The sequence below is a fragment of the Gallinula chloropus genome (assembly GCF_964237585.1).
Source record: "Gallinula chloropus genome assembly, chromosome: 1".
Taxonomy (NCBI): domain Eukaryota; kingdom Metazoa; phylum Chordata; class Aves; order Gruiformes; family Rallidae; genus Gallinula; species Gallinula chloropus.
Genome location: NC_140085.1, coordinates 20,908,836 through 20,932,865, shown reverse-complemented (window position 1 = coordinate 20,932,865; position 24,030 = coordinate 20,908,836). Strand labels below are relative to the sequence as shown.

Sequence of the window (24,030 nt, the reverse complement as noted above, 5' to 3'; positions counted from 1 at the left end):
CTGTTTATGAAGGGGCGGTTTCCTGTGCGCAGCCCTGAGATTGCAGCTGTTGCTCTTGGCTCCAGTTCCGCTTCTTGGGACAATTGGAGAAATCTCCAGAAACAGCCTCAGCTGCCCACAGCCCCATGCAGGAGGAGGACACGTCTCCTGTACCCCAGGGGCAGGGGAACACGCAGGGGTGGTTTGGGAAACCTTGGGAGTGTGTCTCTGGGTCTCACTCTCTTTGCAAAACTTGGTTTCCAGCTCCGTCTCCTCCCCTCCCCTGAGGAAGGCGGGGTGAGCTGCGGGACAAGGTCCTCCCTGTGATTTTTCAAATCCAGATTTCCACAGCTTGTCCTGTCTCGCAGCCAGGGCACACTTTGTTTTACACGGTTGTGGCGCTGAAACAAAGGAGGCGGCACGGAGAAAGACGTGCACAGATGGGGTTTTTATTTGCACACTTGGCTCTGCTCCCAAAGCAAATCCCCAGCGGTGCACAGGGTCAGTCCCCACCAGCACCCAGACTCCAAGCAGTGTGGTGGGCTCTGTGCACCCTCCCCCGAAATTTCAGCCCAGTGTGCTAGGGAGACCTGCTGCAGGCTTTATGTCACTGCCTGTCCCTGGGTCTCTGGCCACTAAGCAGGAACTTGCCTTGTGGGGAGCTTGCTCATCTTCTTCTCCCTTTTCCTCCCTGCTCTGATCCCACCAGCTCAGAGCCGCAGCTGGAGACACCCATGCGCCGCAGCACTCACGTATCCACATGTCTATCATCTCATCTGCACTTAATATTTTTGTCATTCTGTGTCAGTTTTGCTGAGGAATCTGCCTGCACCTGTGTCCACCACCACACCAGTGCCTGGGCTTCCCACGTGTGGGCTTTGCCCAGCACAGCCCCATCTATCTATAGGATGCTCCAGAGGGGACCAGCAGTGCCAGTCTGGAGGCCAGCTGCTGTACCTGTGCTCCCCATGGAGACTTCCAGCTGACTGCACTCCCGACCTCTCTTTCTCCCTGGCCTCCTTTTTCCACCTGTATCTTTGATCTAGACGTGGACTGTTTGATGCTGACGGCAGCGAGCACAGTCAGTTCTGCCAGGGCTGGGCTGGGCTGGGCAATCTTCCTTCGGTAAACACAGATTAACCCACAGAACATCCCCGTAGACTCCAGCACCAACTCCCTTCTTCAGCAAGTCATTTCAAGCAGTTATCACCATTCTGGGTTTTTTTTCTCCCCCTGCCATTACACAGCAAGTTGTGGTTACTGAGTCAGCTGTCTGGGAGCAAGCCAGGCAGCTGCATTTTGCTGTGTCATGATCTGAGAGAGCCCATTAACCCCTCAGAGACAGCGAAGGATGGTTTTCACCAGGAGTTGCCTTCCCTGCTGAGCTGAGCTGAGGTGCTGGGAGATGCCTGCTGGAGCCCAGCATGGAGCAGCGGCACTTCCCACGCGGGTGCAGGAGAGTCAGCTTCACGCTCTGGGGCTACCTGAGTAACCAGATGTTTCTGACAATAAATCTATTGGCAGAAAAGGCTGTGAAGTGTAGGAAGAGGAGAAAATCCCCCACTTCCTTCTCCCTGATGAAAATGCTGACCCCTCAATCACTCTCTGCTGTTAACCATCCAACTTGTCTCTTAACAAAGCATTTTCTCAGGGGATGGGCTGTGCAGATGGCGGCTTTTAAGCCCAGCAGGAACTATTACAAATATCTTGCCCGAGGCTACTTGATTCATCTTTGCTAGAAGTCTCCTGGGCAGTTTCTCGGTGCCTGTGTGCATTGCCCTCACAGCAAGTAGCTCTGGCACCACCCAGCCGCTGCTTGCTGGAAGAGGAGTAGGTGACAGGGCAGGACTGCTGGCTGGCACGGTGGAGACCACAGGTCTCACACTCTGATGAGGTCCAAGGAAAGCCTCCTGGTGCCCTGGGTGCGGGCTGGCCTCTGCTTTCCCATGGCTCCCTATGCCCAGGGTGAAATGCTCTGGGAGTTTGTTCTTTCTACTAGACACACACATCTCCTTCCCTGTGCATCGCTCCCAAGTGTCAGTTTCCCAAGTTCTCTTCTAGGAAGAGAGGTCCCTTGCAGGTCTCTGCCAGCACACTCAGTGTCATTAACCTCCCCACACTGCTTAGCAACAGCGCAGAAGGAGCAATACAAATCCTCACTGCAGAGCACTGGATGGGGCCAGAAATGCCCCAGGCCAGCAACTGCAAAGATGATGACACCCCACTTTCAGTTCTCCTTCCATCTTGCTGTGGGGCATGTGGGGCCTTTTCCGAGAGCTGGGCCTGGTCTCACAGTTGCTTCATCCCAAGTAACCCTGATCAGCCAGACACCAGGCAGCATAAATCAGTTACAGAGCACAGTTTGCTTGTCTGCACCCATGGAAAAGCTCACAGCTGAGGTGAGCTGCAGTTGGGACCTTATGTCTTATGACCAGCTCAGGAGAAGGTCAGGCCCAAAGCTCCAGAAGAAGGTACATAGGCTCCTTGTCCTGGGACAATGTGGCTATGAGCCAGGATTTCTTCCTGGGAAGAAGTATTCTACCTGGAATGGTAGTGACATGACTAGGCACCCTCTCTCTCTTACCTCTGCCCTCAAATCTGCAAGTTCCTCAACCCTGGATCAAAAGGAAGGAGGAGGACCTTTTGGATGTATCCTTCTGAGCATCTCCAAGCACGCAGCCTCCTGGAAGAAGGCAGGCAAGGGACAAAAGCATTGGCCTGAAAGCAACCAGAAAGTCCTTGGGAAGAAACTGCGCACATTACCAGAGCTACAGAACAGCAGTGAAAGGAGGAACAGGGCTTGAGGATTTGAGTTTTTTTCATATTATTTCATAGTCATAAAATTATTAATATTATTCATTTTCATTCTTATATGTTCCCTACTTCCCTTCACCAGAACTACAGGTTCAATCTGTGTTCCACCTTTCCGTGACCGAACAGGACTTACTGAAAAGGACAAAAAACTTCACATGAGCTTTAAGGTGCAATGCCAGAGGGAAACCTCCGTTTGTAGCTGCCCCTGGGACAAAATTGCATCAATGTCTGCAGGACAGCCCTCTGCTCCTACACGCAGGAGCCCTCTCTCAGGGGGCTTGTGTTTGGGGCTTTGTCACACTTGTTTCAAAGGGTCAGACATCCTGACACATTTATTTTACTGCACAGTAAAAGAAGTGAACCAGCAGCAAGTCGCCTGCAGTGGCGTGGGACTGGAACGCGGCAGCTTTTGCTAGCGCACACTGTTGCTTTAAAAGTCGAAAAGCAAGACAGGAAAAGTCTGGCTGAGTCAGGGTGGAAACGCTGAGTAATCCTTCCTGAGCACTGCACCGCATGCCAGATGTCTGACCGAGTCAAAAAACAAGTGTGGAAGCGTGTGTCCTCCAGCACAGCTTCCTCCAGCACAGCTTTCTGACTTCAGCCCCAAACCCCTGTGTAGGTGCACTCACAGGGGAACATGCAAGGTGCACGGCTTGGGACGGCAGCACCCACCTGCAAAGTCCCAGAGCAGACTCACTAGAGGGGACAGACGGACAGAAGATGCTACAGCACTTCCCCCTCCTCTGCAGGCTCTCTGCCACCCACGCATGCCTGTGGCATGGGGCTTTCTCACCCCCACAGCAGCAGGAGAATGGTGGCTGGAAGTGCCCTGCTCCTTGGGTTGAGCACAAAATCTGCACTTACCCTGAAGCACAGCTGGCCAATGCATTGTCCATCCTGGCTAGCCCTGCTTCCCACACAGCTACAGTTGGAAAAGAAGGGCCCGACTGCATCTCTCAGCTGCCTCACTGACCAGCAGACGAAACAGCAGAGCAGCCAGCTACTGGCAGAAGCACCTTGTCCAACTCCCTTTACCCAAATCAGAGAAATTATTTGCATGGAAAGTCTCTGCAGACTTCCTCAGTTTCCCTTTAAGTCTTGTATCACATCTTTTCAGTCTACCCAGCCTTCTGGGAATCTAGGGGATGGAGCACTGTTCTCCATGGCCCTGCACGCAGCTGTGGTAACAGCAGTAGCCAGCTCTGCACAGATCAGACCGTGTTCTACCCGTGCCCAAGGGAGCGTGGAAAAGATTTCTCTGTTCACAGGTGCAGGAACAATGGTGCTGGCCCCATGCAGTGACAGGTCTATTGACCAGTGCCCAGCACCGTGTAAGGGCAGTTCTGGCACTTGCAGACCTGACCCGGTGCATTCAAGTGCCACAGCAGCTGGGTTACCTGCCGTGCCCAGGACTGATACGTGCTCCAGGGTCCCTGCTGTGCTCTCTGCTGCAGAAGGGTTATGCTCCTAACCTGTAGCACCAAGCTCCCCATCACACAGCCCGCAGTCCCCAAGAGACTCTTTGAAGATGTGCATGGTCATGGGGAATAAGACATGTATACCCGAGCTGTGCTGGGGCAGATGAGGACAGGAGGTGTCTTAGCTGCCCAGGCAGGCTGCAGCTGGGCACGGACTGGGGTGGAGGAAGAGGAGGCTGCGTGCCCTGCACCAGGCACCAGCCCTGTAAATCCACCTCTCCTTGTCCAACCCTGCCACCCCCAGCACAGCCAGCACCTCCAGCAGCACTTGGGCTCTGCCCACCGTGGGTGCAGAAAGGGTTACAGAGCCAGGCACCCTTGAAGGAGAAGTTTCCAGATATCCTCTTGTTTCTGCTTAGTAAGTCAGGACAAAGGGGGTGACTTCCTTCTGGTCCCTTGTGGTGCAGGCGAGGAGCGGGTGACAGCCAGGCTGGGAAGGGAAGTGCAGTTGTGTTGCGAGAAGTTTGTGCTCACACTGAGGTCAGCGGTTTGCTGCTCACGTGGGCTGGCTGTATAAAGCTGGATGCGGGAGCCCGGCGGCACAGCTCAGAGTCTTCACTGTCCCAGGAGCAGAAGGGAAGGAGGAAAGCACGAGCAAGGAAAAAACCCCACCACCACCACAACAACACAACAGCAGGGAAGCGGAGCAGTGAAACGAAGAGGAGAATAATGGAAACTTCCCAGGCACGCAGCTGTGAAAGGTGAGAGCAGGATGGGAAGGAGAGGGAAGTGTTTCACCAGAAGAGCACAGTGTTTCTGCCTTTGGTTTTTTGGCATGCTGTTCCTGTTTCTGCTTTGTAGGGAATGGTATGCTGCTGCTTTCACTTCTGGACCGAGTCTGTCAGTCCTCTGCATTCGGGATGGAGTTTGGGATGTTGGTGCTCCCCTGTTCCCACTCGTGGCTCTTGGGAAAGCTCTGCTCCTTTTCCTGCTGTCCCAGGCTCCCCCTTTTTTCCTAGAGAGCTAAGATCCATTTTGCCAGTTGAGAGGGACAGCACTGACATCTGTTTTGCTGCTCTTCCCCAGCATGTCCAAGGACCTGTCAGAGCTCCTGAAGGAAGCCACCAAGGAGGTGCACGAGCAGGCAGAGAACACCCCGTTCATGAAGAATTTCCAGAAGGGGCAGGTGTCCCTCCATGAGTTTAAGGTACTTCGCAGCAGCACTGCTTGGGGTTGGGATTTCCATACTTTGTTAGATCAGGGTCTGAAGGGGAGGAGGAGAGGGATGGCACAGGGAAGGAGGTCTTTTGCGTTACAGCTGTCTGGTGTCAGCACCTCCCATGTAAAACATGCTCTCCATCAAACTCCAGCACCCTAAAGATCTTAGCAGCTTCTCCTGCAGAAGGCAGGGCAGGGCTGTGCATGTCAGGATGGGCAGCCAAGCTGAAGCAGGATAAAAAGACAGAGCTTGAAGGGATTCATGCAACTGCTTTTCTCTTTCTTCATAAATGCCTGTGTGTTAATTATTGGCAATGATAGTTAACAGAGGTACTACTATGTGTGGATACATGAGCGGCTGAAATGCCAAAAAGTTGTAGAATACTAAATTTACAACACTAAGCAGCTACATCTGGAAGTGATGATGGAATAGTGAGAAAGGGAGGCTGTGGGATGGTCTCTGGCACTGAACTTGGCAGTGTTTGTGACTTGGGTTACACCAGAACTGAAATCATAAACAATTAACAACTCAGCAGCAGACTGAGTTGGAGCAAGCTGTGTCTGCTGCAAACAGGTTGAAGCCTGTTGCTTTTTTTAAGATAAAGGAGAAACATTTGCAGATTTTAGTCTGTGCCTAGCCTGGCTACATATGCAATTCCCGGGATCTGAGCCACATGACAAAGCCATGAGCAAAAACAAAGCACACACCTGGGCCAGAAATTCCTGGGAGGTTATAGGACGTGACGCATGGGCTTGCAAATAACAGCTACCGATCCAACCTGCAGTTTAATTGCTTTGTTGTTGAATTGTTCCTTGGCAAATAAATCCACAAGAGCAGGGGAAAAAAAGACTACTTGTTTCTGGCAGGTCGCATTCAGGATACTTAGGCAGAAATTTAATCTCAGGTGCTGACTTCCTGCTGTTAGAAATGTGGCGTTGGTCGGGCAGGGAACGTGGAGACAGGCTGGCAGCAGCACAGGCAGTCAGGCCTGTGGGAATACCACTGGGTTTCTTAGAAGACGTTTACGTGCTGTCAGGGGGAGCGAGACGTGACATGGCTTTTAAAAGGTAACGACAGAGGTCAAAAGCCACATTTCCCACCAGCTGCCCCTGAAAACAACCAGTCAAGTTGTATTTTCTTCATTTGTTAGGCAATGTTTCTGCATTTTGTTTCTTTTCCAGTAAGATGGGTAACAGGTTATTGTTTAAAAACCTCTGTTTTTGTTTACTCTCTTGGCAAACCTATATATCTACCCTGACACGTGACTCCCCAGAATCAGAGTGCTTGTTTCCACAACCAGGCACTGCTTATCAAAGTCCTATTTGCTGGCACAAGGGGGAAAAGTTGAAACAGCAACTTCTTTTTTTTTTAACCCTGCAGAACTGATTGCTTTGTGGGAGAGGAAACCGCTTCCTTTCCTGTTGTCAGCATTATGCTCCCCCCCTGCCCCCGCCCCCAAACCTGACTCACCTGTACTACAATACCTGCATGTTTTACCCTTTGATGCTGATAAGGGATTCCAGTGTACAGAAGGGGTGGTGTGGGTGTAAATACGTGTACAGCCTCTGAAAACAGAGTGCCTGGGGAAGGAAAGAACACAGCTAGCTTGTGTTATGCCACGTGGAAAAGCTGGCAGATGGAAGAAACTATCGCGTAAGCTGGGAAAAACAACAGCGGTTTCAGAATAGAGAAGAGAACACATAGCCCCCTTCACAAAGGGGGCTATGTGTTCCTTCAGAGGCAGGCTGGGCTTCCAGCACCCTTTTATCTTTTCTCCTCGGGGCAACCAAGAAGGCAACCCTGCTTGCAAGCCTGAACGAGGAGAGTGGTGGTGCCTCAGTTCCCACGATGGTGGGATGCTGACAGGATGAACACACTGAAAAATAAAGGGGATGAGTGTGTCATCATCTCATAAGGTCCCATAAAGGGAAGCCACATCTTGAAGCATTCAGATCTGAACAATGCCCCAGACAATGTACCTTTGGGAATACCCTCTCTATTGAGTGAGGGAACAGAGAGAACAGACCAGGCAGGATTTCACAGGGCTCTAGTTTCCATTACATGAAGCTGCAAGAACTTTAACTTGAAGGGGAAGGCAGCGGCTTTATAAGGGCAGGTACAACCAGTATGCTGGAAAAGGGCAAAGGCCTTACTTGCTGCTGCCTCAAGCAGAAGGGAAAGGGCCATACATAGTCTCACCACACCTTGCAGTTCAGTTTTCCATGTGGGCAACCTCCTGCATCACAGACATCCATACTGGGTGTGCACATGTGTAACTTTTTCTTTAGCAGGAATCTACCCCCAAAACCTGAAGCAGACAGACAGATGCACCTGTAACCTCATCCTCTTCTCTCTGTTTCAGCTGGTTACAGCATCCCTGTACTTCATCTACTCTGCGCTGGAGGAAGAGATTGAACGTAACAAGGACAACCCATTTTATGCCCCTGTGTATTTTCCGGCGGAGCTGCACCGGAAAGCTGCCCTGGAGAAAGACTTGGAGTACTTCTACGGCAGCAACTGGAGGGAAGAGATCCCATGTCCTGAGGCTACTCAGAAATACGTTGCGAGGCTCCACGACGTAGGCAAGAACCACCCAGAGCTCCTGGTGGCCCATGCTTACACCCGGTATTTGGGAGACCTGTCTGGGGGGCAGGTGCTGAAGAAGATTGCCCAAAAGGCCCTCCAGCTGCCCAGCACTGGGGAAGGGCTGGCTTTCTTCACATTCGATGGAGTCTCCAATGCCACCAAGTTCAAGCAGCTCTATCGCTCCCGCATGAATGCCCTGGAGATGGATCTTGCCACTAAGAACAGAGTCTTGGAGGAAGCCAAGAAAGCATTCCTGCTAAATATACAGGTGAGCAACAACCATCCGGCTCTGTCTGCCCACACCCTCTCTGAACCAAGATAATAGCTACAGGCAAAAGGCAGAGCCGGTATTTCTGCTCTAGAGCTTCTGGGAAGTTGTGGATTAGGACAAGCTAGTCAGAGTTGGATGGCTACACTTGTCCAACCTGGGAGCCTAGTAAAAAGCTGGTTTCCTAAAAGTTCTTCTCCCTCCCCCAGGGTCTGAACTCATTCAGATATAAATGAGTGCTTACACTGGGACCACCACCTAGCTATCCTACCTCTATAGCAGAGTTCCACAGGTGCTCTGTGGATGCTGACTAGTTGCAAAGGTACCTTGCCTTCCTTCCTCTCAGAAGATGGGCAATAGCCTTCTCCTGAGCTGGAAGCTTCAGAGAGAACCTGTGAAGTGAACAAGGAGTCTGAATGACATGCTGCTGGTGCCACAAGCAGATTCTTTTCTATGCAAAAAGTGCCAAGAGATTTGGACTGAAGGCTTGTGTCTTCCTCTAGTTCCTGAGGCAGGGGCAAGGGGTCCAGTGAAAGAAGAGGAGGCCATATAATGACACTGTGTTCCCTCTTCTCAGGTGTTTGAGGCGCTGCAGGAGCTGGTGTCTAAGGGCCTGGAGAATGGTCACCCTGTGCAGCCAAAGGCAGAGCTTCGCACGAGGAACACTAACAAATCACACGAGCACGGTAAGGCACTTGCAGTGGCAGGTGCTTCACATTGTCCCAAGTGGTTTTGTTCTCCTACCTTCATCTGTTCTTGTCTGTAAAAGCCACTGAGAAATGAGCATGAGGTGGTTGCTCCATCTCTTCTCCAGACATCCGCAGGTAGGGCAAGGAGGGGCATTGGTGCACCAAAGCTGCTTCTAGATGTGACAAAGCAAGGATGACACATTTGAGCTCTCAAGAAGTAGTGTCAGTGAGGGAGTTGTACAAGAAGAGAGTCCCCTCTCCTCCTCTTAGGTTTTAGCAAGTATTAAGATTCATCCATCCCAAGTTTTGACCACGGGAAAACTGCCCTTCAGTTCACAGAAGCAAAGGCTGCGATTTTGGGCCCAGCAGATCAGCTGTGATGCTGACAGAAGGTTCCTCTACTCACACAGCCATATCCAACAGCCTGTGCTTTTGAACTAAATCTTTCTCTGGCCATTCTGCAGCCTTCCAGAAGTATTGATTGAAACACTCCTAACAGCATGCTGGGTTTATAACGAACACTGTTCTGGATGGCAAAGTGTAGGCAGCTGGGAAGGGGGATCTAGAGGACGCCCATGGGCTTTGCACATCTGGAGAAGCTCCATCTGCTGGCAAAGCCTGAACAGTGGCTCTGAGCAAGGCCATCCCTTTTCAGGGAGCCAGATTTGAAACTGAGGTGCAGGCTCAGATGTTTGCAGAGGAGAGTGGTTCCCCTGTGATAACACGTGGTTCAAATAAATAAAGCCCTCATGAACTACCCATTCTAAAACTAAAAGGGAGGTGGTGTGTTTTATAGTGCATACTGGATTGAATCAGTTTTCCCGTGGCAAAGAATGAAAAACAAATCATCTTCCACATCTCTAGCAAGTAAAGCTTACCAAAGAAGTTGCTCTAAAGGCAGTGAAAGTTCTCTGAGAAGCTTTGCTGCTCCTTTCCCAATACACTCCGAAGTAGGATTTTCAGAAAAGTTTGGTGCTGGATGAGGACTCTCCCCCTGAATTGGGTACAGGGAAAATTATGTGTCTGGAGTGCTAAGGACTGCTTGTTTAAGGTGACTCGATGCCTAACCAATTAAATCAATAAGATGTCAGAGACAAACTGCCTTTTAAAATTGTGGCTTAGGTATTTGGCTGTCTTCTGCACCCATCAGGGGTTTGATGGAGCTGGGCAGTGCATTTAATAAGCCTGTAAAGAGACAGGGGAAGAGGCACGTACTCAAGTACGGGCAGAGAGGTTGTGAGTCTTTGTGAGTCCCAGGTCAAGTCTGCTCCTTTTCTTCTTCACCTACCCCAGGACAGGAGAATCTGCTGCTACTGTTTCCCAACTCCAACCAGGCTGTGAGCTTCCTCCCTTGACAGCTCCAGCAGGGTCTGCTTCAGCACAGGGGAGAGTTAAGCGTGGCGTAGCAGCACAGCTTTATGCCTCAGCTTGGTCTCATCTGCTTATTTTTTTTTCTATCTCATCTAGGTCCGGTGCCTGGGAAAGACAGCAAGACAACAAACAGGGGAAGCACAGGCATGATGCTCACCACTCCCCTGGTGCGATGGATTCTGGCACTCAGCTTCCTTGCCACGACAGTTGCCGTGGGCTTGTTTGCCATGTGAAGAAGAAAAAGCTTCACCTTCTCTTTGTGCCTTCCCTCACCCTGAACTAATCCACCTTCCCCAGTCTTTTTGAGAGAAATCCCCCCTCACTGGGTACTGTGATCTTGGCTCTGCCACTAATATTAGGAGACTTTTCACAGAAATCAAAGGAAGTGCTATAGGGGACATAGACAAAGTCCCTACCATGCTTGGTGCAAGTTCTTCTCAGAGACTAACTTTATCACCGAAAACTGAGGGTAGAAAAGGCTAAAAACAATGGTCAAGAACTGTCATTGCTTTACAGAGTGCCTGCAAAAAATCCTATGGGATCAGAAATGCAGCTCTGACACCTGCATCTCCTCAGAAATACGATGCTTCACGGAGTTCTGTTTGCTCATCGTTTTCATACTGCTAGATAATACTGTGATCACTTTTTCTGTGGAGCCACACGGCTCTTGCGGGTTATAGACTGTTTTGTATGACACTAGTAGGTCTTTGTTAATTCCTTTTCCAATAATTTGGGGGGGTTGTGTTTTTTTTTTTTAAAGCAGAAGACGGTTTTTGAAGATACACTGTCATTTTCTTGTCTCGTTAGATAATTTATACACATAATAAACTTCAATGTAAAGTCTTCCAGCCTGGTGTTTCCTATTGCTAAAGCCTTACCTGGGGAGTAAAGAGGTGTCTGCCTTCCTCCTAGTCCTGTGCCTTTTGGAGCTGCTGGCTCCAGAGATGTTACAATAGAGGGAAGTGGGAGCTATCATCAGAGCCAGGCTCTGCTCCCACTCAGTGCTAACAATAACATGTTACAAGCTGGGGCAGGTTTCTTCAGCTCCTACATGCTGGTCTCTATTTCTAGAAATACCACAAAATTCTGCGAGCGTACGAAGTAACTTTAAGGGGTGGAAGCCATGTGTAAGAGCTGGCTGCTCCTCTGTTAAAAGCAAAAGGTGATGGGACCTTCAGCGGGCCGAAACCAGGACAGCCCTCCCTGAGCGCTGCCGGCTCAGGGCTCCGGTGCCAGCCTGCCTTTGCAAGAACTTCAATGAGCAAAGCAAGCATGTTTTCACCACCCAGAAATGAACCGCACACGAGGTTTCGATCCTCTGACTGCACACCCTCACCTCGGTGACAATCCTGCCTTACTGCCGGGACTCAGCATTGCCACAGGCGCCCTGAACACTGGGCGCTGCTGGAACTGCCCGTGGACACTGCCTGCCTCCCCTGCGTCATGCTGAGGCATGTCCAAGGTCTGGCTTTGTGGCCAGGAACTGTTGTGGCCATAGGCCCCATCCGCTTCAGAGGGTCTTCTAACACAGGAGTCGCTACAGGAGGAGCTGCAGTTCAGGTGTAGCACAGCAAGGACCTAGAAGGCTGTTAGCAGAGTCCTCTCCTCTCCTGCTACCAGAAAGCCTCTGTGATCAACATGTCACTATGATGCTGCCTGTTCTGGCTGTGACCTTAATCCCAAAGACACGCTTTCCTACCAACCTGTTTTAATGACCATCATTTAACCTGCTCAGAGAGCAGGAATCAGGAGGCAGGTCCTGCTGAGAATGAACAGTGTGAAAGAAGGGCTCTCACTGTTCTCAGGCTCTTACCTACCCTCTACCCTTCTTAAATCCCATTCAATACTTAGCTATTTGGACCTATTTGCCAACCCCTGGTAGCAAAAATAAGTTAATTCTTTAAAAAGATAGTCGGATGTTTGAGAAGCATGGATGAGGCTTGATAGCTATTGAAATACAAGACTTATTCATTCAGACTTATATTAGGTTCTACCCATTCAGTCCCTTTAACCCACCCCAACTAAATCATGATGTTCATTCTACCCTGGTCAATAACTAATCATCCCAAACCAGCGATTAAACACCCATGAGCTCAGAAACGCACTCTACCACACTCAGCCCCTCTGCACGGCCCAGAGACCGTTAACTGTCACCTCAGTTAGTAAACCTGACTTCAGAGTGACATCATCCCCTCCCTGCTCATGGCAGGAGAGGTATGGAGCATCTCACAGCCATTGAGGTATCACATGCTGAAGGACTCCCAACCAAGCCTGAAGAAGTCTTTGGAGGTGAAGCCTAAAGCTATACTAGATCAATACCGTCTTTACATCCATTTTCCCTGCACCATGATGCCCTTCATTTGCCAGCTGCCATTTTGAAAACCTCCCTCACCCCATACTACACTTCCCAGCTCTGCTCCTGCTCAGGATGCAGGCTAAAACACGTACACACCAGCCTTCCCTGCTAGAGCCCCTGCTAACCAGGAAAAAGCATCCTTGGAGAGCACACACGCCAAGGCAGCAGCCTGCTTGCAAGCTGCCATGCTCCCTTCACAGCCACTGCCAACCCCGTGGGGTCCCGGCCACACCACCCAAACGCCATTTCCCCACTGTACATCCCACCATGGCCAGCAGGTTACTCCCCCTCCCCTTCCCTTCCCTTCCCTTCCCTTCCCTTCCCTTCCCTTCCCTTCCCTTCCCTTCCCTTCCCCCCTTCTCCCCTATCCCCTCCCCTCCCCTCCTTCTCCCCCCCCTCCCCTCCCCTCCCCTCCCCTCCCCTCCCCTCCCCTCCCCTCCCCTTCCCTTCCCTTCCCTTCCCTTCCCTTCCCTTCCCTTCCCTTCCCTTCCCTTCCCTTCCCTTCCCTTCCCTTCCCTTCCCTTCCCTTCCCTACCCTACCCTCCCCTCCGCCCTAAACTCCACAACTACAAGCTGCAGATACCCCAAGGAGCCTGCAGCTGTCATTAATGTTTATTCTCGGTCATTAACATTAACGCCTCCGCCTCCTCCCCCACCGCGGCCGAGCCTCAGCCCGCGGGCTGGGGGAAATTAGTGCCCTGCCCCCACCCCCCTCCCACAATGGTTTCACCCGTTCCCCCCTCCACGCTCCACCTCAATGGTCCCGCCCAGCCGCCATTTCGCCTCCCCCCGCCCCCTTCTCGCTCAGATTTCGCGCCAAACTGCGCTCGGAGGGAGGGAGCGGAGCGCCCTGGCCAATCGGCGGCAGCGGCGGAGCCGCGCGCTTCCTCTTGGGGCGGGGCGGCGGGGGGCCCAGGATCCAATCAGCGGCGGCGCGCTGCGGAGCGGGCCAATCGGAGCCAGCGGTGGCTGAGCCGGCGCGCCCCGCGCAGCAGTTTGGTTTCCGGCGCGCGCCGCTTTTGCCGCGAAAAAGTTGGTGGAGGCTTTTTGCGAGCAGTGAGGTGGGGTCGCGCGGCGGGCGGTGGAGGGGCGCCCGGGGGGGGGACTGGGGGGGGAGGCGGCAGACGATGGTGGGGCGGCAGGAGATGGTGGGGGGCGGCAGGGGCCGGCCGTGGGGCGCGGGCCGGTTGTGGGGCGGCCGGGGCCGGCCGTGGGGCGCGGGCCGGTTGTGGGGCGGGGGGCGCAGCGCGGCACTCGGTGTGTGTGCGGGGGGGGTCTGACCGCGCGCTCTCGGCCCCGCAGGGGAGCAGCGCTCGCCATGTCCGGCTTCGACGACCCCGGCATTTACTACAGCGACAGCTTCGGGGGCGATGCGCCGGTGGACGAGGGGCAGGTCCGCAAGTCCCAGCTGCAGAAGCGGTTCAAGGAGTTCCTGCGGCAGTTCCGCGTGGGCACGGACCGCACGGGCTTCACCTTCAAATACAGGTGCCGCCGCCCCGCCGCGGCTCCCCGCCGCTGCCAGCCAGCCTGGCCCGGCCCTGCGCGCCCCGGGGGCGCGGCAGCCGGGGCTGGAAGAGACCCACCCGTCAGCTCATTGAGTCCAACCCTGCCCAGCCCATCTCTAGACCGGGTCTCTCAGGGCTTCATTTAAATGCCCCCAGGAACGGTGACTCCGTCACCTCCCTGGGCAGCCTGTTCCAATGCCTGGCACTGGAAGTCCTTCCTGATATCCAACCTAAGTCTCCCCTGGTGCAATTTTAACCCGTTCCCTCTCGTCCTATAGCTTGTCACCCGAGACAGGAGACCAACCCCAATGTCTCTGCAACTGCCTTGCAGGTAGCTGTAGACAGCAATGAGGTCTCCTCTCAGCCTCCTTTTCTCAAGACTAAGGAGCCCCAGCTCCCTCAGCCATTCCCCATATGACTTGTGCTCCAGACCCTTCATCAGCTTAATCACCCTCCTCTGGGCCTGCTCCAGCATCTAAACATCCTTCCTGTAGTGGGTGGCCCAAAACTGGACATAGCTCCCAAGGTGCTGCCTCACCAGAGCTGAGTACAGGGGCACAATCACTTCCCTACTCCTGCTCGTTACATTTGTCTGCTTTTCTCTTCCTCTGGACTGCAAAAAGAGCTTTTTGCCAGTGTAAGAAATGCCATTGCTACTGCTCAGCCCTCAAGGAAAACGGGGGTGTAGCGCTCTCCCAAATTTTTAGGCAGCTGTCTGGTGTCAGAGGTAGCAACAGAGGGGATCCACGCTGCCAAACTTGTACCTTGTTCTGCACAAAAACTTCTGTCTTCAGGCTCTTGTGCTATCTGTCTGGTCTGGAGTTTCTTCTGTATCCATTATAACCAGTACAGCACTGTCCCTGTGTGCCTTTTGAGGCTGCAAAGGGCCCTTGGCTGCCTGAGGAACTGCAGGTGTATCATGCAAGAGCTGGGACAGTCTTTCCTTTCATCTCTGAATTTCTTGCAGCCTGCCTGTTTTAAGGGGAATGTTGCCTGTATGCTCTTAATTCCTCTTCTAAAATCATATTTAGCTAAAATCATAAAATAGCTATTATCCTGCATAGAATTTTTCCTAATTGTCTAGCTGGTTGAGTAACTCTAGTGAACAATTTGCTTTATATGCTTTATACTGTCACTGTAAGCAGTGGCGTCCCTGGTCTTATGTCAAATTTTGAAGTGGTTTTGGGTGAAAAATTTGTCCAGGTCCTCCAAATGCTTCTCCTGGCACCCGCACGATTGTCTACGTTTGCTTTCCAAACCAAGGGCTCCCTGCAGAACCTGCCATCTCTGCTCCTTGCTTGTCATTAAGGTCACTGTGGGTGACTGCTGTTTTCTGCCCCACAAACCTTCACACCACTGCCTTCCAGGGATGACCTGAAACGGCACTACAACCTGAGTCAGTACTGGGTGGAGGTGGAGATGGAAGATCTGGCCAGCTTTGATGAGGATCTTGCTGACTATCTTTACAAGCAGCCAGCAGAGCACCTGCAGCTGGTAAGGATGGGGAGGTTGGCAGCCTGGTGTGCTGACATTGCCACGTCATGAGAGCAGCCCTGACCGTACACTGCAACAGACCCCTAACAGCCTTGATATTCCCTTTGTAGTTGGAAGAAGCTGCAAAAGAAGTTGCCGATGAGGTCACCCGTCCTCGTCCTTCAGGGGAGGAAACTCTCCAAGACATACAGGTGATGCTGAGGTCCGATGCCAACCCAGCCAACATCCGCAGCCTGAAGGTGAGGTGAATCCCCTGCTGCACTGAGTGGCAAGTGGAGGGACTTGCTTGTGCGAGGGTGTGATGGCAGGGCAGGTTTTGGTACTTGATCACGTAGTATAGGGTACAACCCGTGTCCTGACTTACAAGCAGGGGCACTCTGCAACTGAAATCTGACTGCAAAGGGCTCTTAATACCGGTTCCTGCTGCAGGGACGTTATTGCTGTTAGTGATGCTCCGCATGGAGTGTTTTGTCTTTTTCTCCCTTCCTTTGATACCAGCATGGCTTAAGTCATGCAGCATCCCTCTGCCACTGTAGAGTGAGCACGTGACATTGTGCAGGCGTTTTTTAGTTCTGGCACAGAAGTCCCACGGATGTGAGAAGTGTAGCTGAGTGTTTCTTCAGGTTCTTTAGTTTCCCCCTCACCCTCCAGTGACAGCTTTCTCACCTTGCCTTCACCTTTTCCCTTTCAGTCTGACCAGATGTCCCACCTTGTGAAGATCCCTGGGATTGTCATTGCGGCAACCCCTGTGAGAGCCAAAGCCACCAGAATAGCCATCCAGTGCCGCAGCTGCCGCAACACCATCAGCAACATCGCTGTGCGCCCCGGCCTGGAGGGGTACGCGCTCCCCAGGAAATGCAACACGTAAGGACTGACCTGGGGGATGCGTGTGGCAGGCTGGTGGGGAAGAAAAGGCTGCATCCCTTCCTCCTCCTCTCCCTCCACCCCCTGCGCGCTGCATAGGGTCAGCTCTCTTTGTCCTCTGCCCGTGCTGCCCTTGCACCTGCCTGCAGCTGTGGCTGGCAGGTTTTAGCTGTGCTAACGCTGGCTGTGGTGCTGCATGACCCGTGCTGCTGGCAGTGCTGAGCTGCTGTGGCCAGGGAGTTCATTGCATCTCCAGGTGCTTTGCCCATTGTACCTAAAGGTTCATTCCGGCCTCCAGCTGCACTAAGCTGCCATCTTCACTTCCTATTAAGTTATTTCTGTATTCAATCAAACTACTTGCTTCTAGGTTCTCCCTCCCCAGGGGGCTGTTGTGTGTTACTTTCTGTAGGGGTACTAACCTTAAAACCCTGCTGTGCAGCTCTTGACGCTCATGCAAACCCCCAGCACTCAGCTGCTGCCGTGCCATAGCTTTTCTGCCAGTTAATCCTGGTCCGTTGTGACTTTGAGCTCATGCCTGCCAGTGTTTATTGTCTGCACCTTATCCCTAATGCAGCTTGAGAGGCCTTTGGGATAGGGATCACTCTTGCACGTGGTCTGTACAACACCTTGCTCCTAACCCTGGAGTGCACAAGCACATTTGCACCCTCGTGCTACCCTGCCCGGCAGTCCTGCCTGGAGTCAGGCATCAGCAGTGGTGTACTGAGACAGCAGCAGGACGTGGCAGTGCTCCTTGTCTTAGAGAGCTTGTAGTGTAGCAAGGCAGATATGTCTTGAGGGACTGGGAGGTTGATGGCAGCCTTGTCACATCGCTAATTGCTTTCTCACCAGAAACCACTTAACATTTGCTTCGTGCATGAGGTTATAAAGAAAAATGCCCTGCCGTGTTGCTGAGTCTATGCTGTTATCTCCTGTGTAATTAATGAATTACCTTCCTCCACGCTTTTAGCTAGCAGGGGAGAGGAGGGAGGCGGGGAGAGTGCTCAGACAAGTATCACTCTGTCTTGTACCCGCTTCTGCTTGTTGAAGACAAGACAGAGGGCTTGGTGAGGCTTTGGTTTGTCCCTGCATGACTGCCCTTCTCTACTCAGCTCCTGGGCACCACACGGAGAGGCAGCTGCTCTGGACTCTGTCACTGCTGTCCCCTCTACAGGGGGGCTCCCAGGGGTGGCTCCCGAGTGCCAGCAGCCTTCCCTGATTGATCTCTCTCCACAGAGAACAAGCCGGCCGCCCGAAGTGCCCACTGGACCCCTATTTCATCATGCCAGATAAGTGCAAGTGCGTGGACTTCCAGGTCCTGAAGCTGCAGGAGTCCCCAGATGCTGTGCCTCATGGGGAGATGCCCCGGCACTTGCAGCTGTACTGCGACAGGTACCAGCACAGCCTCCCCTCCCTTGCCCCACAAGTGTTGCTGGTGCCATCCTTTTCCCTGCTGCCATCCTCTCCTTTCCCCTTCATCCTCTTAGGTACCTGTGTGACAGAGTTGTCCCAGGAAACAGAGTCACTATCATGGGCATTTACTCCATCAAGAAGTCTGCCCAGAGCAAGAACAGAACCCGTGACAATGTGGGTGTGGGCATCCGAAGTGCTTATATCCGTGTGGTGGGCATCCAGGTGGATGTAGAGGGTTCAGGTGAGGTCTGCTTTCGGTGCCTGTCTGGTCTGTGTTGGGAGTGCCCACTTCCTCAGCAAGAACTGCATGAAATCACTGCTTGGGTCTTGCTCTGCTGCTTGTGTGGCAGAAGGCTCAAGCAGGTCCAGAGGTCTCACTCACCCTGGATGCTGTGTAGTTGTGTCCTCCATGACTTTCTCTCACTGATGTTAAATGAGATGGCTTCAGCCTGAATCCGCCAGGGTATTTAAGTGCTTTTATTTTATTGATCTTAGTGGCAATCTGCTAAGCCATCCCTGAGGACCTGGGCTGAAGTCCATGGTTAAAATTGAGCTATGTATTTAAAACATGGTCCTGACTATAATTCTCCCTCTGGGTCTTCCAGGCCTGCTTGGTCCAAGATCCTTGCTTTTTCCTACCTGGCTCTAAGGATGCAGCCTGCCTTACTGGGATAGCAAACACCCACCCTCTCCACCCTTGCTACCTGGTAGCACTTGGTGTGACCTTCAAGAAGGGATTTTGGTGGTAGTGGGGGTGGGGAGTAGTGTCATTTACTTGAAAACATCCATTTCTTTGCTGTTGCCTCATTCTCTTCATCCCTGTACAGGACACAGCTTTGCTGGCTCGGTGACCCCTCAGGAAGAGGAGGAACTTCGTCGGCTTGCTGCCATGCCCAACATCTATGAGACCATCGCCAAGAGTATCGCGCCCTCCATCTATGGCAGCACCGACATCAAGAAGGCCATTGCCTGCCTCTTGTTTGGGGGCTCTCGCAAGAGGTGGGAACAAGTCAGCTTGGTGGAGAGAGGGTGGTGGCAGGGGAGTCATTCACAGAACAGTCTTCTGGTGGTGCTACCAGCTGTCTTGTCACTTGTCAGCAATGCTTGGCTGTCACAGTGAAGGCTCACCCGTCTCTCCTCCCTCCTTTTTTCCCCCCACCTGTCACTCCAGGCTCCCAGATGGACTGACCCGCAGAGGAGACATCAACTTACTGATGTTGGGTGACCCTGGCACAGCCAAGTCCCAGCTGCTGAAGTTTGTTGAGAAGTGTTCACCTATTGGGGTAGGTGGTTTGCAGTGCCCACTCGTAATGCATCTCGCTTGTTCCTTCCGCTCCCTGCGTAGCACTCAAGACCAGACCATGGTCACAGCAGATACCTGCCCAAGTGTCCACAGCTACACTGGCTGGTAGAGGTTCAAGCTGCCATTTCTGGTGCAAGCCAGGAAGAGATGGGGGTGAGGGACGGGAGGGGAAGCAGGCAATGCCTTTCATTATGATATGAGCCAGGCTATTTGCAGACACCTAAAGATGTGAGTGGTGCTGTTTATTATTGAGACATCATCAGCAGAGAGGCTAGCTGGTCTGGGCAAATGAAGTTGATCCCTTCTGAGGCACGAACCTCTATGCTGAACCCAGACATGAAATTGTATTTTCAGCTGTGTTTTCTTGTAGTCTCCATTAAAGTCAGCCTCTGACAGTGTTGTTCCCTCGGGAGGAAAGCAAAGCTAATGCAGCAGCCCACCAAACAATGAATCACTTTCTATTCCGTACTTAATACCTGTATTTGTGTGTCTGCAAGCCCTCCGGTGCATCACAGCTGCTTGGCCCAAGGCCTGGGACTGTGCAGTAGTCTTGCTTTGTACCCAACAGGTCTGCTTGTGGCATGGGCTGAGGGGTTTTCCTGGGTGGTTTTGCGTTTCCTCCTGCAGCTCTGGATTTTGCAGTGCAGGGGGTGCTTTATCCATCGGCTGTGGCAGTGGGCTCCTGTGTCCCACAGCGGCTGACGTGCTGTCCCCTCCCTTGTCCCACACATTGCTAGGTGTACACCTCGGGGAAAGGCAGCAGCGCTGCCGGCTTGACGGCCTCTGTGATCCGCGACCCATCCTCCAGGAGTTTCTTCATGGAGGGAGGAGCCATGGTGCTGGCCGACGGGGGAGTGGTGTGCATCGACGAGTTCGACAAGGTACCCCTGGGGCTGCCCGCACGGGAGTGGGGGAAAGAGTCCTTGGGCTGCCAGCTGCTCCCACGAGAGCCCAGAGCTGCGGAAGACAGGGCTGACTCACCTTCTTTCAAGGAAGGTCGAGAGATGGGGCTGCAGGGAAATTCTGGTTACGTCCTGTGCTCGTGAGCAGAGGTCCTTGCAGAGCTTTACCTTGGGAGGGTCAGCATTGGGGGTGCGGGTATGTGTAACAGGATCAGTGCAGCTGATTGATCGTGACTTCTTATTTTTTCACTGCACCTAATTTTTCCCACCTCGGATGAGAAGATGCGGGAGGATGACCGTGTGGCCATCCACGAGGCGATGGAGCAGCAGACCATCTCCATTGCTAAGGTGAGATGCGAGTGTTTGTCGCCCCAGGGTTGGAGCCTGACTCTCCATCTTAGAGAGCCCAGCAGCCCCACATCCGTTGTCAGAATCGCCCCTTTTAAAGTGGCCTGTCCAGGAAGTGCTTTTGATGGTTACTTGCTTCTCTGATCTGAGACCGGTCAGATCTGCCTGTAGGCTTTGTGTTGTCTTCTCCCAGGCAGCCTGAACTTGAGCAGGGCTGAAACAAACTCCCTCCGCTCCTCTAGCTTCAGTAGCTCTGCTGATATTCCTGTGTCACAGCGTGTTGTCACTTTTTCTTCCTTCCCACTCCTCTCCACACCCTCAGAAGACCTATAGAAACTGCCTGACATCCCGGTGTCAGGTCTTCTCTCAAATCAGTTTGTCTTCACTTCCACTGCTCAACCTTTTTTATTTGTAGCACCTCTGTTCCCCCCTGTTTGCTCTGGCTCACTCCTTAGCTGTTCAGTTCCAGGTAACAGAGTGCTCACCACTTGTCCTTGCTGGTTGCTCTTGTCCTATTGCTTGCAAACCCGCACCTTGCCCCCAGGGCCACCCAGGGGAACTTGGCCCCAGCCACGCAGTTTCTATCTTGGGTTGCAGTTTCTATCTTGGGTTGCAAACTTGGTGAAAGGCTATTGTGTGTCCTCGCCCTAGACATGAGCACTATGTAACTTCATTTAAAAGCTCAAGTGTCAGCTGAAGTCAGTTGTGCACCAGAAGTACGTGTGGGTCCAGCCCCATGTAGTTCCTGTGCTGACCTCTCTCCAATGTGGAACCATTACAGAGCAGTTAAGTGCTGCTTAAGGGGGGTTTATTTAAATGCAGACTGCTCTGGACCTTTCAATACAAGATAATAGCCTTCTAACCCTGCTGTGACATGGATGTAGTCTTGACCTCATCCATCTCTCCTTCCCACCACAGGCAGGAATCACAACCACACTCAATTCCCGCTGCTCAGTGCTGGCAGCTGCCAACTCTGTCTTTGGGCGCTGGGATGAGACCAAGGGTGAGGAGAACATTGATTTTATGCCAACCATCCTGTCCCGATTTGACATGATCTTCATCGTCAAGGATGAGCACAATGAGGAGCGAGACATGGTGGGCTGGGTCTCATGGCACTGTTTTTTGGGAGTGGGAGGGAGTGGGGTTTCCAGCTGCATGACTGCCCTCTGCTCTCCTAGACACTGGCCAAGCATGTGATGTCCCTACACGTGAGCGCCTTGACACAGACCCAGGCCGTGGAGGGTGAGATCGAGCTGAACAAGCTGAAGAAGCTCATCTCCTTCTGTCGGACGTGAGTGAGAGGCATGACTTTCTGGCAGCGCCCCAGCTGCATGGTGGGAGGCAGTGGTGAGAAGCAAACCATGCACCTGATACCTGCAAGCACCCTGTCTGGGTGACCTTCCAACTCCTCCCTTGAAAAAAGGGAAGTGAGGGCAACTTGCAGTGGTGTCACAGCATGGCTCAGAGATGTGAGTGGTGCTGGGGACTCCCCCTGCCCAGTGGGACCCCCTGTCCTCAGCAGCACTGCCTCCAGCTCCTGTTCCCCCCCCGCCCCTTGCAGGAAGTGTGGCCCTCGGCTGTCAGCAGCGGCAGCAGAGAAGCTGAAGAACCGCTACGTCCTGATGCGGAGCGGCACTCGCCAGCACGAGCAGGAGAGCGATCGCCGCACCAGCATCCCCATCACTGTCCGGTGAGCAACCCATTGCAGCCCCCCTCGCCCCACCAGAACCCTCTGGGTTGAGGTTGCATTGCTGGGAGTTGCCTGGGGTAGCCCAGGAAGGGGGTTAGCGGGGTTCTAGGATATTGGGAGCCCTCTGTGAAGAGGGCAACACTGGAGGTGGTAGGGGCAGTGGAGTGGAGCAAGAAGCAGGTGCCTGCCATTGGGTAGGTGGGGATGTCAGGGATGGAGAAGGCACTTGAGAGCCACAGGAGAAAACAAGGAACATCATCTTTGTCCACAGGCAACTGGAGGCCATCATACGCATTGCCGAGTCCCTGGGGAAGATGAAGCTTCAGCCGTTCGCCACTGAGGCAGATGTTGAAGAGGCCTTGCGACTCTTCCAGGTGTCCACGCTTGATGCGGCCATGTCGGGCAGCCTGTCAGGTGAGGGGGGGATGCTCTGTGCTGGGGAGAGGAGGAACATGCTGGGTCTGGTTGCTCAGGGTAGAGAGAGAGACAGACTCCACTTCCAGGACCAGGCTGCCAGGGGCAGGGGATGCTACCAGTTCCCACCGCCATGCAGGTGCTGGACCTTCTTTTGCAGCAGATGCTAAGCAATGCCTGTGGACCGTCACAACTGTGGGGCTGTGGCTCACAGGGAGGGCAACAACAAATGACACCAAGGGTCTCCACCCATGCTGGCAGGGGAGGGATGGTCTGGCCTCTTGTGGTCCCAAAGGCGGAGTTCAGTGCTGGAGCTGGTTCCCAAACCTGTTTGTCCTCCAAAATCTTTCCCTGTGGGGCTGGAGGCAATGTTTCATTGGGAGGCACCATGGCACAGGGTTTGAGGCAAGCTCCCAGCAGTTAAGACCACGTTTATCTGTGTCTTTGGAGCTCACCTTTGATGGTAAATTTGATCCTGGGTTCCCTGCAGTCTCTGAGACATGCAGGTGTGGTGGGAGATGCAGGAGACAGGCACTCTGGCTGTGGGAGTGATGTCTGGGCAGCACAGAGCTCACGCAGCCTCCGTCTCTAGGGGCAGAAGGCTTCACGACACAGGAGGACCAAGAGATGCTGTCCCGCATTGAGAAGCAGCTCAAGCGCCGCTTCGCCATCGGTTCCCAGGTGTCCGAGCACAGCATCGTCCAGGACTTCATGCGCCAGGTGGGCTGGGGACCCAGCGGAGGGTTGGGCTGTGGAACCGGGCACCTCAGGCTGCTGCTCAGTGGGTGATTGAGGGTTCCTGCTGGGCTCCTGCAAGGTCTAACCCTGCCAGCTTATCTTCTGCTCTCCCTTTCTCCAGAAATACCCAGAACACGCCATCTACAAGGTGCTGCAGCTGATGATGCGACGGGGCGAGATCCAGCACCGCATGCAGCGCAAAGTCCTCTACCGCATCAAGTGATCTCCCTGTCCTGCATGTGGGGAGGGAACTGCTGCTGCCTGCCCCTGCCTGCATGAGGACAGAGTGCCCTCGGCCTTGGAGCCTGCTCCTGGAAGAAGCTTTTCCTTGGGAAGCCAAACACCCCAGGGCCCTCCCTCTTGAACCAGTGTTTGGAGTGGTCGGGCTTTGCTTTGGGTGTGCTGTCACCATGTCACATCAATGTTTCTTTGAACCCCAAAAGCTTTTAGTTTGTATTAAAAATAAAAACTGACGTTGGTATCCAAGGGTCTTTGGCTGCCTGGAGGGACACGGTGCATTCTTTCAAAGGGGGTGCAGGATTTTGGTTGGGAAGGCATTCCCCCCCTGCTGCCCAGCATTCACCCTTGGGACTGGCCTTGAAGTAGGATGCAACCCTGTGGGCATCACCATCATCCCTGAAGGCAGAATCTCATGTGTCACT

The 24,030-nt window shown here is 53.1% G+C and overlaps 2 protein-coding genes across 2 annotated transcripts; both read left to right on the top strand.

The window, feature by feature from the left end:
* Positions 1–4,837: 4,837 nt before the first annotated feature.
* HMOX1 (heme oxygenase 1) lies at positions 4,838–11,187 on the top strand. Its single transcript, XM_084268724.1, has 5 exons — positions 4,838–4,972; positions 5,298–5,418; positions 7,793–8,284; positions 8,862–8,970; positions 10,441–11,187. Exons 1-5 carry the CDS (start codon positions 4,941–4,943, stop codon positions 10,575–10,577), a joined length of 891 nt encoding a protein of 296 aa, XP_084124850.1. The 5' UTR covers positions 4,838–4,940; the 3' UTR covers positions 10,578–11,187.
* Positions 11,188–13,744: 2,557 nt separating this feature from the next.
* On the top strand, positions 13,745–23,780 carry MCM5 (minichromosome maintenance complex component 5). The gene is made up of 17 exons (XM_084261470.1): positions 13,745–13,761; positions 14,003–14,185; positions 15,573–15,699; positions 15,810–15,938; positions 16,391–16,563; positions 17,797–17,952; positions 18,048–18,214; positions 18,801–18,972; positions 19,145–19,256; positions 20,014–20,157; positions 20,461–20,526; positions 21,445–21,621; positions 21,705–21,817; positions 22,088–22,216; positions 22,488–22,630; positions 23,223–23,350; positions 23,490–23,780. Exons 2-17 carry the CDS (start codon positions 14,019–14,021, stop codon positions 23,589–23,591), a joined length of 2,205 nt encoding a protein of 734 aa, XP_084117596.1. The 5' UTR covers positions 13,745–13,761; positions 14,003–14,018; the 3' UTR covers positions 23,592–23,780.
* Positions 23,781–24,030: the final 250 nt, after the last annotated feature.

Excerpts from the sequence above, each read along its gene's own strand:
- HMOX1 (XM_084268724.1), top strand. The coding sequence starts at position 4,941 with ATGGAAACTTCCCAGGCACGCAGCTGTGAAAG. Across the intron at positions 4,973-5,297 it reads CAGGCACGCAGCTGTGAAAG|CATGTCCAAGGACCTGTCAG; the intron begins GTGAGAGCAGGA and ends GCTCTTCCCCAG. Across the intron at positions 8,971-10,440 it reads TAACAAATCACACGAGCACG|GTCCGGTGCCTGGGAAAGAC; the intron begins GTAAGGCACTTG and ends TATCTCATCTAG.
- MCM5 (XM_084261470.1), top strand. The coding sequence starts at position 14,019 with ATGTCCGGCTTCGACGACCCCGGCATTTACTACAGCGACAGCTTCGGG. Across the intron at positions 15,939-16,390 it reads CCAACATCCGCAGCCTGAAG|TCTGACCAGATGTCCCACCT; the intron begins GTGAGGTGAATC and ends TTTCCCTTTCAG. Across the intron at positions 23,351-23,489 it reads TCCAGGACTTCATGCGCCAG|AAATACCCAGAACACGCCAT; the intron begins GTGGGCTGGGGA and ends CCCTTTCTCCAG.